General features: G+C 39.3%; 1 protein-coding gene across 2 annotated transcripts in view; it reads right to left on the minus strand.

Annotated features, from left to right (window-relative positions):
* The window catches only part of XPR1 (xenotropic and polytropic retrovirus receptor 1), a 267,712-nt gene extending 252,451 nt beyond the window's left edge, over positions 1-15,261 (minus strand). Inside the window, exon 1 of one of the 2 annotated variants that reach the window (XM_050766256.1) lies at positions 14,984-15,261. In XM_050766256.1, coding sequence (XP_050622213.1) covers positions 14,984-15,052 — 69 coding nt within the window. In that variant the 5' untranslated portion in view covers positions 15,053-15,261. The remainder of the gene's footprint in view (positions 1-14,983) is intronic. The other variant, XM_050766266.1, reaches the window with a different exon arrangement.
* Between the last annotated feature and the right edge of the window lie 819 nt (positions 15,262-16,080).

Raw genomic sequence — 16,080 nt, forward strand, 5'->3', positions numbered from 1 at the left:
ACCATATTGTGAACTGCGCATGTGAGGGATCTAGGTTGCTGCTCCTTATGAGAATCTAATGTCTGATGATCTGAGGTGGAGCTGAGGCAGTGATGCTAGTGCTGTGAAGCAACTGCAAATACAGATTAACATTAGCAGAGAGGTTTGACTGCACAGAGACCATAATAAATCAATTGCTTACAGACTCATATCAAAACCCTACCAGTGAGTGGTAAGTGACAATTAAGCTGCACCTTGTGGCAGGCTTTATAGCAGCAAGGGGATTGATGTACATCAATTGTACAGCTGCATCTGGTGGCAGGCTTTAAGTCAGAATCCGACACTTACTTCAGTCCGCACATGGCCCACCCATTATTTTATTTACTACTTCCATCCACACCTCTTTCCTGCACTGCACACTTGTCTCAGTCATAGTTTTGGTAAGCCCACAAGCTAACCCTAGCCAAAATGAGTAAAAAACAAATGTGAGCAGAGAGCTTCTTTGAAAAGGGGAAAAGACCCAATGATGAGACAGCAGACGATTCTAAGACTGTCAACAAAAAGAAAGCTGCATTTAAAAGAAAATACCAAGGCTCCTACTTAAATAGGTCCATTGCAACAGGTGATTCACATTCTCCAAGCCAGCTTTGTATATGTGGTGACCAGCTATCCAAGAAAGCCATGAAACCTTCAAAACTGCTTCATCACATGGAGACCAAGCACCCTGCATTAAAAGACAAGTCTTTTTCGAAAGAAAAAAAAGCAAAAAACAAAACACGAACATGAAGAACAGAAGCAGTTATTGAAAGCCACCACTTCATCAAATGTGTCTGCACTGACAGCATCATTCTTAGTGGCTAACTGCAATGATAAAGCTAAGAAGCCCTTTACTATTGGTGAAGAGTTGATTGTGTCTGCTGCTGAGGACATTTGTCATGACCTTTAAGGAGAGGCTGCAGTTCAAAAGGTGGCACGTATTCCTCTTTTGGCTTGCACTGTAACCAGACGAATGGATGAAATAGCAGAGGATACTGAAGCACAATTGTTAACATTAATGGGAACCGTGGTATGGAATCCAGGTTGACAAGTCTACCGATATTGACAATAAGGCAACAATGCCTGTTTTTGTGTTACATGTTTTCAGGAGGATATGCATAAAGATATGTTATGTGCACTTTTGTTGCCAACCAACACCACAGCTGCAGAACTATTCAAGTTTTTGAATGATTACATATCAGGAAAACTGAATTGGCCATTTTGTGTTGGTATATGCATGGACAGAGCAGCTGCCATGACTGGACGGCTTTCTGGTTTCACTACTCAGCTCAAAGAGGTCACTTCTGAATGTCGAGTCTATGCACTGTGCCATCCATAGAGAAATGCTGGCTAGCTGAAAAATGTCGCCTGAACAATATTTTGCAAGATGTGACTAAAATTATTAACATTAAAGTACATGCCCTTATCTCACATCTGTTTGCACAGCTCTGTGAGGAGATGGATGCAGAGCACACACATCTTCTCTCAGCGAGAGGGCTTTCTAAAGGTAGATCACTGGCGGGAGTTTCTTAGTTACAAGAGCCGCTCCAGAGATTTCAGAAAAACAGTCACCACTAGCAGCACATTTCTGTGACACAGAATGGGTTGGAAAACTTGTGTGACACATTCAACCTGCTCAACAAACTCAATCTGTCACTTCGGGAGAGATGGACAACTGTGTTCAAGTCTGCAGATAAAGTAGCTGCATTCAAAGCCAAACTGGAATTATGGAGGCGACAAGTGAACACTGAGATTTCTGACATGTTTCAAACATAGCAGAGATTCTGAAAGAGACTCAGCCAGGGCCTTCTTTCTCCCAGCTGGTGCATGATCACCTATCTCAGCTTTCAAAACAGTTTAAGCATTACCTCCCAACCACAAAAGACCCCCAAACTGGGAAAGAATGGATCCACAACCTATTTGCGAATAAACCAGGTGAATCGGCTTTGTCCGTGCTAGAACAACTGCTTGAGATCACAAATGACAGTGGACTTAAAAGTCTGTCTGAGACAACTTCAAATTTCCATATATTCTGGATTCAACTCAAGGCAGAATATCCTGAGATTGTCACAAAAGCACTGAAAAGCCTGCTTAAATTTCCAACTTCCTATCTTTGTGAAGCAGGTTTTCTGCAGTGACAGCAACCAAAACCAGATTACGAAGTAGACTGAACATAAGCAACACACTTTGTGTGTCACTGTCTCCCCTCAGTCCCAGATGGGACCATCTAGTTGCAGGAAAACAAGCTCTGCCTCCCACTGATTCTACATTATGTTGAGCTGTATAATTATTTCATTATATACTACAATGTAAATATAATAAAAATAAAGTGCACAATAAATGTAACATTCTTGAATCATCCCAAAACTATTCCCTCTCCCCTTCGTATGTGGAAAAACTGTCTTCCACAAAACCGGTCCCTGGTGCCAAAAAGGTTGCGAACCACTGGCCTACAACATATAGGCCAGGTGTTTTATATACATAATATCTCAACATCACAATTACTGAGAAAGATATTTCCACTGTTTTACAGATAGAATCTAAGGCTCAGAGAGGTTTTATATCTAATGAACAATGAGACCAAAATTCAAATTAGTCTGTTGGAATCTAACTAAACTCTAAACTTCACATACAATAGATCAGAAGATAGATACAAAGTTAAAAAAACAGTCACAGACCAGTATCAGTAGTATTGACGTTATCTTTAAAAAAAATAAATAAGTAAGTAAATCAGAAGAGGGAGAGGTCAGCGTTAAAAGTATAGGAAAAGGAAAGTCTCAAAACAATGGCAGCACATACAAGCATAATCCAGGAAGACGACAACCCTAACCGAGGACCTGACCCATTTAAACACTATGGGACACTGGCCTAACAGCATTAAATAAATGCACCATTAATTCTCTTTCTAATTATAGTATATAAACAGCCAGCCACCTTCTAGTTATTATGTATCTCCTTTCACAGCTTGGTAACAGGAAAAACGTATTTTAGCCTGGAATGTGAACATTAGGTACATTTCTCATTGTAAATTAGTAATTTGGCACCCACATGTTTATACATCACTCCCACGTGAGCTTAATATCATTCAATCAATCAGTTATATACTATTGCCCAAGCCCCATCAAACCAGAGTTACGGAAAAGACCAAATTCTGATGAGAACCTGGGCCACACTGAATTCACCACGGTAAAGACATTCTAAGAGGCTTCTTGGCAGCCAGTCAAATGGTGTTCCCAAGCAACACAGTGACCTCAAATGCACCTTCTACTTGAACTCCATCAGTGAAAGTCCTAATATGTCTACCAAATTTCAAATCCACTCTTCTTCTTGAATCCTCTTCCTACCTCAGTAAAACCACAGAGCATCCATAGTGATAAAAAAATGGAATTTGGAGTAAGGCAGACCTAGGTTCATTATCTTAACTCCACCATTAACTAGCTGTTTGACTTTGGACAATTACTTAAATATAAGACTCTATTTTCATACAAAACATGCTAAACACCTATGTCAACAGGCCTGTTGTAAGGATCATGAGATAATTCATTCAACAAATATGTGAGTTGCTAAATGTGACAGACACACTGTGCTAGATGATGGACACCAACAACTATCTACTACTCTGCCTGACAAATAGTAGGCATTCGGTGAATGTTATGTTACTACTATTGTATTTCATCAAATCTAGAATGCCACTAATAATAACATACACCATTATTTTATGTGCTTCTAAGAACGGAAAAATATCTGCCAATTAAACTATAGCATAGCATTAATTATAAGACATACCCTGACATACCCTGATTTCAGATGTTAAAATGTGAAAAAACCACATATTAAAATTGATTAAATAAGGTATTAATTCAAGCCTTCATTATCTTTGGCTATGCTGTTTGGTTTTCCTGTCTTTGGTCTTGCACTCTCCAAAGTATCCTCCAAGATCTAGATTACACACCTCACTTTAAACTAACCCCTCTCCCAATCTCTTATTTAAAATCCTTCATGCTTCACACCAGGAAAATGTTTAAACTTCTTAGAATGGTATTACAGGCCCTTCACCCTTTCATCGCTCCCAGCTCACCTTCTCAACTTCACCTTACCAGCTCTTCAACAGATCTAACTAAACCAGATTGCATTAACTATGTTTGGATACTTCCACTCATCTTTGCCTCTGTTCTCTATTGCTCTAACTGCCTAGACTTCCCCAGGTGCCCTTTCCCCTCTTCACTATGTGTTAAAATCATACTCAATCTCTAGTACCCAGTTCAAACACCACCTCTGTAGATCTTTCCAAGATAAATGTCTTTGCGCTCTAGGGCAAAATCAATTGGTCATTCCTCTATAACATAATCACCGTATATACTGTGATTAGGAGACCACCCAAATTAAGAACTCCTCTAAGGCAGGAACTAAGGCTTACCTATTATATTGCCTGACAGCAAAATACCAAGAATTCAGTGTCTGAAATATCTGTGTCATACCTGTGTCTGAATTCTGGTTCGACCACTCCCTAGCTACATGACCTTTGGCAATCTACTTAATCTCAGACTCAGTATCTTCTTATAACGGGGATAACAAAACCTACCTTAGAAGGTAAGGATTAAATGTAAAATGCCTGGCACACTAGAGCACTCAACAAACATGAGTTGTTGTTATTATCATCATTATTGTTTTACTATTTAAAAAAAAAAAAAAAAAAGACGGGACACTCATGTATACTTAGCAAACTGGTTTCATTCATATTCTTTTCTTCTCTACCCATACATGCTCTGACTTTGGCTTGGCAATTTGGGTTACAGGTGGAGGATATACTCTTCATGTACAGGTAACACATGTAACCTGTGCTAACATTCAAATACAGGTATGTTACAGAGGAACAAGGTCAATCCATTTCTAAACCTTCCTGAGTCTTGCTTCCTGAGTCGTGCTAACATTCAAATACAGGTATGTTACAGAGGAACAAGGCCAATCCATTTCTAAACCTTCCTGAGTCTTGCTTTCATTGTTACCTGACCCCTCAAGCCTCCCCATTAATTCCTCGGTCCTATCTCCTCACTCAAGATAGGTTTCCACTTGTGACCATACGTAAATAGGGCAATGCCTAACTTTCTTGTTGTTGGGTAAATAATAACATCATTAATTTACCCAGTTTTTTAATTGGCATTCGCAAGAACTATTTCAGGTTAATGGGATCTAATGGATTAGATACAGATAAATGTATTAATGCAGAGTATCTGAGTAATCATTAGTAAGAACATTTAAATCCCTACTGACTCTTACAAAGAAACTTCATTCTTAAAATTTAAAAGCAATGTTTATATAGCAATGATAAGCCTTAGCAAGGTACAGCAGTAAGCAGAAGGCCAATATTCTTACATCAGGCTCTGCCATCAGCTAGTTGTAAGACTCTGACCAGGTATCTTGGCATCTCTGCTCTTAATTTATTCATTTGTAAAAGAGAGAGGTTGAGAAGGTCTCTTTCAACTCTAAAAAGGATTAAAAATTAAATTTTCACTAGAAAATTGAAAAGAACCGGCCGGGCGCGGTGGCTCAAGCCTGTAATCCCAGCACTTTGGGAGGCCGAGATGGGCGGATCGCAAGGTCAGGAGATCGAGACCATCCTGGCTAACCTGGTGAAACCCCGTCTCTACTAAAAAAAAATACAAAACACTAGCCGGGCGAGGTGGCGAGCGCCTGTAGTCCCAGCTACTTGGGAGGCTGAGGCAGGAGAATGGCGTGAACCCGGGAGGCGGAGCTTGCAGTGAGCTGAGATCCGGCCACTGCACTCCAGCCTGGGCGACAGAGCAAGACTCCGTCTCAAAAAAAAAAAGAAAATTGAAAAGAACCAAAATCAGATATCCACTAAAAACACAAGCAACTCACTTAAGCCATTCAGACATACTTAAGAATACACATGCAAACTTCACCTCAATTTTAAAAACGAATATACAGACACAGTCTATAACTGAGATGAATACAAGTTATAAGAGAACTAATTTACCTCTCAGCCACATAATTGTTCTCACCTGGTTTTCTAAATCTATACAAAAAGGTTAAGTGGGATTTATTAAGATAAGAAAAATATTAGCGAAAAATCAACAAAGCCATTTTCCATGAAAACCTAAACTGGACCAATCTGGAGAACAAGCTTTGAGTCTTATTTTCCCAGTCAAAACTAATATTAGTCAATTATTATTTAGTATTGTTGAGCTCTGCAGAAGAAATAATTCTAATAGGAAATTTATTGCTCTTACTATGTGCCAGGCATTGTTCTAAACACTTTTCATATTTTTAACTCATTTAATCCTCACAACAATCCCATAAGTACTAGTATTATCCCTGTTTTACAGATGAGGAAACTGAAGCACAAAAAGGTTAACTGACTTGCCTGAAGTCACTCAACTAGTCAGGTGGTGGAGCTGGAATATAAACGCAGGCAGACTGGCTTCAGAGTTTTTCCTCTCTATGTGTTATTAATACACTAGCATATTAAATAAAATAATGAGCAATAAAATGAATCAGGGTGATTGTGTTAACTCAGCTACGAACCAAACCATATAACCTGAATCATTTAACCTCTTTTCCCATTTGGGTAAAAAAGGAAGTTGAGCTAAATAATCTTTAAAGTTCCTTGCAAGTCTAACATTCCATGATTTATGATCCAGAAGCCAAACACTAAAACTGTGGCATAGCAAACAGCTGTCCACTTTTGTCCTCCTCTTTTTACCCTTATCACCTTATCTCCTTACCTTTTTCTTCTGATTCATCTTCCTAAGTTCCTTTATTTACCAGCTGGCTGTCCAGTAATAGTTACACTGATAACCTTGAGGGAAATATAATTTAACAGAGGTGAACACTATCTCACAGACCACACTCTACTATCTCCAAACTATGCAGACTAAGACCTGGGACTAAAAATAGACCAGCCATTACTTCACTGGGCTGTAGAAAGGTCAGTGGTGCCTGAGAACAGGTCAGACCAGACCTAAGTGTATGTATGTATAAGTGGATGGATTTATTCATTTTTCATAAAACAGTAGGATATAGGAACGAAGAGCATGGGCTCTTACAATCTCCACAGTTAGCTATCCACAATTACTATCAACATAATCAGTTACCTAATGGCTCCAAGATTCAGTCTCCCCCATCTAGAAACAGAGCCAATAACCTACGCTGTAAGAGGTGTTTTTACAGAGCTTACCACAGCGCCTGATACAGTAAGCACTCAAAAAATAACAGCTGCTGTTACTGCCACTACTACCATCATTGTTGTTATTTACAATTTCCATATAAAAGCAAAAGCTCCACAGTCTGATTTGATTTGATTTCAAATTCTGGTTCCATTTACTTACTAAGCATATAGCCTTAAGCAAATTACTGATCTCTCTAAGCCTGGGTTTCCTCATCAGTAAAATGGAGATAATATATTATCTATCTTACAAAACTGTTGTGAACATTGAGATAACATATGTAAAACAGCTGACACCTGGTTCCTAACTGCTCAATAAATGTTAATTCCTTTCTCCTTAATGACAAGCTTACCACACTTCTGCTAATTCAATTTAAAGAAAGGAAAGTAGAATTATGAGATCCAGGGAAGCCAACTTTCTTTTCTCTATTGTCCTGGCTGTGGGGCAGATACCAGACACTCCTCAACCACGGGACTCCTTTATCCTCTTCCATGTTTGATAAGACTAGAGAACCTTTTTTTCAGGCTATCTTCAAACTTCTAATACAGCATATGTATCAATGTACACTGGAACCCTCAATAACTGGTAAGAGTTTCAAGTGGTCCTGAGACCAAAAAGTTTGAGAACCACTACTCTAAGGTACAAAAAAAGCCCACAAAGCACATGGATTACTCCATGAACTACATCTTTACCAAATTTAGCCTAAATAAGTAACTCACACAAAAATAACCTAAAAACTTCCCACTTTATGATTAAATTTCAGTCCTTCAATCTTCAAAAAAATCACTTGTTCACTAGTTATTTATGAACGGTCAATGATAGAACTGGATTTTAGGATTTATATCTGATTTCTAGTCCAAGGTCTTTCTAATACAGCAGGTCATCCTCAATTAATAAGAGATGACTGTTTTCTTAATCAATATACTAAGCCTCTTGTTATAGAGATTATGAAAATGTTATGTTTACAGTTGATGAATTATATTTTCCTTTGACTCCCTAGCAAACAAACAATTTTTAAAGGGTTTTAGTTTTTTGTGTTTTTTTTTTCAGACAGTGTCTCACTCTGTCACCCACGTTGGAGAGCAGTGCTGCTATCTCAGCTCACTACAACCTCTGCCTCCCGGGTTCAAGCAAGTTTTGTGCCTCAGCCTCCCAAGTAGCAGGCACATGCCACTACACCCAGCTAATTTTTGTATTTTTAGTAGAAATGGGGTTTCACCATGTTGGCCAGGCTGGTCTCGAACTCCTGATCTCAGGCGATCTGCCAGCCTTGGCCTCCCAAAGTACTGGGATTACAGGTGTGAGCCACCATGCTCAGCCTAATTTTTAAAAGATTTTCTGATCAGTCCCTATACATACCACACTTGCTTGGTGATGGGAAGAAATAGATGACTAAATATCAGTCTGAGTAAACAACTAAGACTTTAAAGGCATATAACTTAAGTTACAAAAGTGATCCAAATTTATACAAAAGTATAAAGTAATACAAGACTTATTTGTATTACAAAAGTAATACAAATTTATACAAAAGTAATTTGTAACCATGTTACAAATTTATAACCATGTTTCAAGTCCTCAATCTTCAGTCTTCCCTTTCTATACCATTTTTTAATTTTAAAAATACTATGTTGACTGAAATACAAAACCAAACACACACATACACACAAATTTGGTGTGTGTGTGTTTTAGTTTTTTTCTGCTATTTTTAAGGTACTGAAAGCTAGCATTTAATGACAAATCAGCCTATAGCAAAGGAAGACTTCTATAAACTTGTGGAATGAACGAATGATTTGTAAGGTATTTGTTCATGAGCTTTCTCTGCAGGCTTCTTTTAGCATTTACTAGAAAAGGAAAGACCTGAAAAGGCAAATACACTGAGCAGGAACCCTGTTGAATTCTGACACTCTCTCATTCCCAAAGGCCACCTCAATACCAGGCAACCCACAAACCAGCTGTGGTTAATCTGTACAAGTTGGGCAAAGTTTCCAAACTTTTATTAGGTCAAATCCCTATTTTAAAAAAGCTTTATGTATCTCCAATATATGCATATTTATGTATTAATTATACCCATCTATACCTATGTACAAATGTAAAACAAAACTTCAAAATAGAAGTTTTAAAAAGATGACAAAAGGATGAAATAATTTCTACCTTTCATTTATGAATAGTACAAAAATATTTTTGATCTAAGAAATTATCAATAACAATGCCTTCAGAACAAAACTGAAAAGTTTCATTATTTTTTTAATCTTCATTAAAAAAACAAAAAAAGTTTTTTTAAATAAATAAAATCTTCATTTAACATTTTATGATACAGTATTTCAAAAGTCTGGTTCAAAAGTTCAGGATTAATTTGATTTTGAAACTTAATTATAATGGCTATAAACTGAAAAAACAGACCTCACGAAGGCAGAATACTCATAATATAATATATATACTTCCAGTCAAGTTCATTGTGACTGACAGTAGATGTAAAACCTTACTTCAAAGAGTTAGCTTAGGCCAGGAGTGGTGGCTCTTGCCTGTAATCTCAGCACTTTGGGAGGCTGAGGTGGGCGGATCATTTGAGAATAGGAGTTCGAGACCAGCCTGGCCAACATGGTGAAGCTCCGTCTCTACTAAAAATACAAAAATTAGCTGGGTGTAGGGGTGCGCACCTATAATCCCAGCTACTTGGGAAGCTGAGGCACAAGAATGGCTTGAACCTGGGAAACGGAGGTTGCAGTGAGCTGAGATCAGGCCACTGCACTCCAGCCTGAGTGACAGAGCAAGACTCTGTCTCCGGGGAAAAAAAAAAAAAAAAGCATTAATTTAACAATTTTTAAATTTTTGGCAAACTTCTTGTCAAGTTTACTAAAGTGTCATTGTTTTTATCTGTAATTTGGCTGCCAAAAAGCTAGTACTAGAAGGAGAAACCTCAGCTCTGTTGTCATTTTCTTGTTGTTTACGGAATCTTTACAGGAGTCTTTTTAAGACATGTCCTTACTTTTCTTTTCTTTCCTTTTTTTTTTTTTTTTTTTTTTTTTGAGACAAAGTCTCACTCGGTTGCCAGGTTGGAATGCAGTGGCACAATCTCAGCTCACTGCAACCTCTGCCTCTCCAGTGCAAGCAATTCTCCTGCCTCAGCCTCCCGAGTAGCTGGGACTACAGGCATGCACCACCACACCCAGCTAATTTTTGTATTTTTAGTAGAGACGGGGTTTCACCATGTTGGCCAGAATGGTCTCGATTTCTTGACCTCAAGTGATCTGCCTGCCTTGGCCTCCCAAAGAGCTGGGATTACAGGCGTGAGCTACTGTGTCTGGCCCCCTTACTTTTCTAATACCGTCTTCTCTTACTCCATGGGAGTTTTGGGCACACTCCTTTGAGGCCTACAACTCAAACATACCTGAAATCCCTAACCAGCACACTCAATCATTCTCTTAAATGCTTCCCAGATTAGGATTGAATTTGAAGCTAGGACTAAATTTCCATGGTCACCCCAGGTCAAATAAGATTCTCAGGTTCTTATGATCTGGGCCTTCACCCAAAAGCTGATCCAAAACCAACCTTCAGGATAAACGGACAAGTATAATCTTTTCAGGATACTCATGCTAACACACTTAAAGATGATAAAAAATAGTTATAGCTTCCTGTCTTTACAACATTCATTCCACTCAAGAAACATTTGTAAATGCCAACCAACTCATTGACGCAATCATTTACAAGTGTTATCTTAAATACACTACACTATACTTTCATTTACAAAAGTGTCTGAAAGAAAAAGTGTGGTTTGTGCCCCATCGGGTGGCCAAACTGGAAATTTCAAACAAGTTGCAGCAAGGCAAGTTAACTCTACCTAACCAACATAATACCTTTGGGAAACTGAAGCCTGTAACACAAGTGTTCCCATGGGAGAGTTCTATAAATGAAAATTGTAATAATGTTAACGGTAATGTCTCCTTATACTTGAATATAAGGGAAGTGTAGTTCACGCAGAACCTCTCCTTTCCAAAATCCTGCAATAAAAAATGAACTCATCGTCATCCCTTTTTAAGTTAAATATGAGAGTTTCACTGGGTTAACATCTTATTCACAGATCAAAATATCAAAAATTTTTGAAAGGATATTATTAATTTTAAAGGATGCTATTAATAGTCCTGTTAAGTTCTGTCCTCTTCATATATCAAACATAATTAAACCATTAAAAAACACAGAATTTTAGAGCTGGATGAGTCCTTAAATAATATGGGGTTGTGAGCTTAGAAATCAAGTCCAATTCTCTAACATTAAAGAAACTTAAGATGTGTCTTAGCTGAAAGAACAAATGATTTCATCAGGATCACCCAGTGTGACCTGACTCTCAATGCTTACACATGCTCAAGAGACATACACATATTCCTAAACAAGTGGATCAACCCCTCTGAACCTTAGTTTCCTTGCCTGGAAAAACAAGGTAGATAATCTTTAAATTCCCTTTAGCTCCAAAATCCTGTAATTTAGAAACCTTGTTATTGTATTACAAAACAAAGGGTACACTGAAAAGAATTATTCATGGATCCCGAGAAACCAAAGAAACACAAGGCCCTAGGGAAAGTCAGCAGCCTAAGGTACCAAATACATTTGCGTCTTCTGCTAATATTCTGCAAAATATTAACATGGTCATATTAGTCTATTTGGTTGAAACCAGGCTCAGTTAATTTTGATAAATCAATTGCAGAGCTTTAAAATATATAGTCACTAATTCTAAATTTTAAAAAAGCTCTTACAAAGATCTACCAGTGTTCTATTTTATATGCCAAGATTTATACTCAAACAGATTACTGCAAACAGGAATAGTCTCAGTTTGTTTGTGTTTATTCTTTGGAAAAACTACTTACAAATGGATCGAATAGATTTTCTTTATATGGCTTCTCCATGTTGGTCTATTATTTTATGCTTTATTATTCTGCCTATGAAGACTGAATCTATGAACACCACAACTTACTTTTCAATTAAAAAATATAATAATTTTCAGGATATTGATGGGTTATTACCATTAACAATTTTATCAATTCAAGGAATAAAAACCATTAAAAGTTAAATCAAAAACATGACCTAGAATGAACCTTGAAAAGCTCTGGCCCTATATACTTACTTTATGGAAGAACGAGCCCGGGAAAGGCAAAAAAGATTGTCCCCAGGTCTCATGGCTAACATATACAAACACTAGTATTTATTGTATTACCATATATACATATTATATATAATTAAATATGATTATAGATGTAAAACAAAATTTTCAGATTCTAATTCTCTGTTTATTTCAAGTAATATTTAATATAGCAAAATGACACAAAAACCAAAGAAGCTGAACAGTTCATATTGATTCACAACACTAGAAAGCACCCTAGGCTAGAAACCAAGGGTAAAACACCAAAATTTCACCATCAGTGCTTGAAAAACAAACCCCAGCATCTGTTCTACTGATAGTGTTTTAAGAGCATCATCCTCATATGAGAAACTACAGTTTAATTCACTGTGAAAAGGTCCTTTTTCCTCTAGCAAATTTTTATGGATGTCCTTTTTCCCCAAAGTTTTAAACTGCTAAAATTCCTGAACTCTAAAGACTCTCGTTTACATCTGTCTATTACTTTTAAAGGAATAGCACCAACTCTTCGGAAACAACATACAAAACGGAGATTCCAACCCTATAAAATATTCGTTGATTTCAACTTACAAAGAAAAGTGCGCCTTATTTAATTTTGCCTACCAAACGATGAGTTTATCTAAGACAGAAGCCATATAGTAGGAACTCTGCAGAATCAAATTTCAATTATCCGGAATAAATGAATTTTTCAAAACATAATTTATAACTGGCCTGAGAAAGATAACGCAGACACAACATAATCTCAGGAACTCTGCCCCTCTGTGACCAACCTACAGTAAACATTTAGGAACAGTATCCAAGTGACTATGTGAACGAGGAGCCCAAGAATCACTGCGGTTCCTCCAGCCACAAAAGTGACATTACAAATTAAGAGGGTTGCATTTTCAAACTAAATCGTATGCTTCTCCTTCCAGCTTCAGATATTGCAAATTAATACAATTCTATGAAATAGTTAAGTGTTGAAATACCTAAAACGAATCATGGCATACATCCAGCCACTATTACTTCAGCCCAAAGCATTCCATGCTATATAACAAATACAAGATGTGCTTCAGCATGCTCCTGTCCTGTGCCTCTATGAAGAACTGGCAGTGGTGCTGAAAATCACTACTAGAAAGATGAAAGACCAATACCCTTCTTTCAATAAAAACCATCACTTGGACTCTAGCCAAGGTTTTAAAACTGAATGTTATTAGAAACAATAAATCAACTCTGCGGGCTGAAATGGTAGTCCCTTATTTCATTCATTCTTACAAAGCATGGGCACAAAACACTGTAAGAAATTAAGTGACAATAAAGCATTAATAATTCCAGGCCTTTCACTTCCAGCAATAATCAAATACTCTAGGTTGCAAGTGAATTTATTTCACAATATTCAAGATTCTGTTTAACCTACCTGCATCTCTTTCTCTGTCTTCTTCAATTACTACAACGGCTATATGAATAAATACACTCACTGCTATTGCCCAAACATCCCATCACTAAGCTTATATAAAAATCAAATGGAGAACTAAAATAGTTTAATTCATAAAATCTAGCTAGGTTATGTGTGTTCATATTGATTTTATATTCTTTGTTCCTGCACACAAAATAGATGTGAATTCCTGGAGGTTACAGATAAGTCGGTCTTTCTCTATTCAGCTACTGAGAATTGCCAGCTACTGAGAATAACCTACCGCAATGCTTAAAGCCTCTTAGGTATCTTGTCTTCTGAACATATAAATGGGTTCATTATCTTTATTTTTCCCTGTATTAAGGCAAGATTCCTTATTATCTAACCTTCCAGGAGTGTTAGCACAGAAATTGGGAGGGAATGGGGAGCACGATTCCCGTAATACGCAGGTAAGGTATATTGTTTACAATATACTAATTATTTCCCCAGCTAGCAAAAACTTAGCAGAAAATATAAAAATGTAAATAATTATCTTCACTCCTTCCTCTTCCCTCCATTCCAAAACAAGAGGCAAAAACAAAGATTTTACTACTCTGTAGACTTCATGCAATCAGTAAAGAGTCTTATTATCAAAGCAGAATAGTTGATTACAACGCGTTTACAAAAACTATAACCACTGCCTATATGATACACACTTAAGTCAAGTTTCAACCCCGTTACAAAGCCTTTGTCAACAGTGGGCAAGAGGGAAAAAGCCGAAGGGCTCTGTGGAATGAAGGAAATCACTGGAGGGGTTTCTCTTGGAAGAGAAGGATTCCTTGGTGAGAGGTGGAAAGAAACAAGACCTAACCTTGGCGAGGGGGCGCTCGCCCAGGGTGAGGACGAGAGGTCAGGGCGAGTAGGGAGAAGGGGATTAGCGCGGAACCGGTGCGACCCGGGGCTGCCCTCGCACCATGACTCCCCCACCTGCAGCTCACCCTCCCACCGTTCCCCGGCCCCGGCCCGGGGAGCGCCTTTCCTCCCGGCCCTCCGCCTGCATATCCGTTACCCCGGCGGCAGCGGGGCTGCGGGGGAGGGGAAGGACAGCGGATCCGGGAGGCGGCCGGCCGCGGCGGGGATGCCGCAGTGGCTCCCCGCGGCAGCGGGTCAAAGTCTGCCCGGGCACAGGGAGGCAGCCGAAGCGGAAGGCGGCGGTGGACGTCAGGACTGGTGAGATGGTGGCCCCTCCGAGCCCTCCCACACCCCAGCCGCTGCCGGTACCTCATACTGGATGTATTGCTTCCTCCACTCGGGAGTGATGTGCGCGGAGAGGTGCTCGGCGAACTTCATCCTGCCGTTTCCCCCTCACTCCCACTCGGGTCCAGCAGCTACAGGCGGCAGCGGCGGCGGCGGCGGCAACAGCGACTCCGACTCCTCCCCACATGGGCCCCGGCGCGGCGCGGCGCTGCGCTTCTCTCCTCCTCCGCCGCCGCCGAGGTCTCTTCAGAGCCGCCCGCCCGCCATCTTCCTCCTCCTCTCCATAGCCCCGCCCCTCCCCGCCCTCTAGACGTCATCGCCATGGTAACCGCCTACACCGCCCTGACGAAGGGGGTGCTGTAAGGGGTGGGGCTTAGATACGTTTCTTAAGACTCCGCCCCTTGTGGGCCGTACGTGCTGGAGGCACCTCCCCGGACCTCTTCAGTCTGGCTCCTGTTGGCCTACAGCTGCTCTGTACCGCCAGTCTGGGAAGCAGCAGTGTTGTTATTGCAATTAATATTAATACTGTAGCAACAATAATCCACACAAGACGTTTATATTTACAAAGAACTGTGCAAATATTTTTCCATTTTGATATTTATTCTTCATAAAACCCTTAAGAAATGGATCAGCACTAATCCAAACTAAGAAGCTGAAACAGATAGTTCAGAACTAAATGTATTTAAAGGAACAGTATTTTACATACTCTAGGTGCTCAATAAATGCTCACTGAATTTAATTAAAGACATCGATGACAAAAAGTGTTTGCTATTTCTGAATTTCAATGTAGTTGTCTAGTCCCGGGGCTATCAGAAAGGCCAATAAAAACACCAAGTGCGGGTACCAACTGCACTTGTAAAACTGAGCTTCCTGGGGTTGGGGGTGAGGGTTGGCAGGGAAACCAATGTTGAGAGGAAAGACAACCCCCTAGAAGTACAGCTGTAAGCCCACCCCAGTAAAACCAGAAACAGGCCCAGCATCCAGGCTGAGCTGTCCCTGGGGAACTTGGGCAGAGATCACTCACAGAGCTCTGTACTACATTAAATGTGGGAGTGACAGTCTTGGAAGTCCCGATTCAAGACAGAAATCCAGGTCCTGCCCTGGGTGGAAGAGACCTAATA

Source organism: Macaca thibetana, chromosome 1, assembly GCF_024542745.1.
Source record: "Macaca thibetana thibetana isolate TM-01 chromosome 1, ASM2454274v1, whole genome shotgun sequence".
Classification (NCBI taxonomy): Eukaryota; Metazoa; Chordata; class Mammalia; order Primates; family Cercopithecidae; genus Macaca; species Macaca thibetana.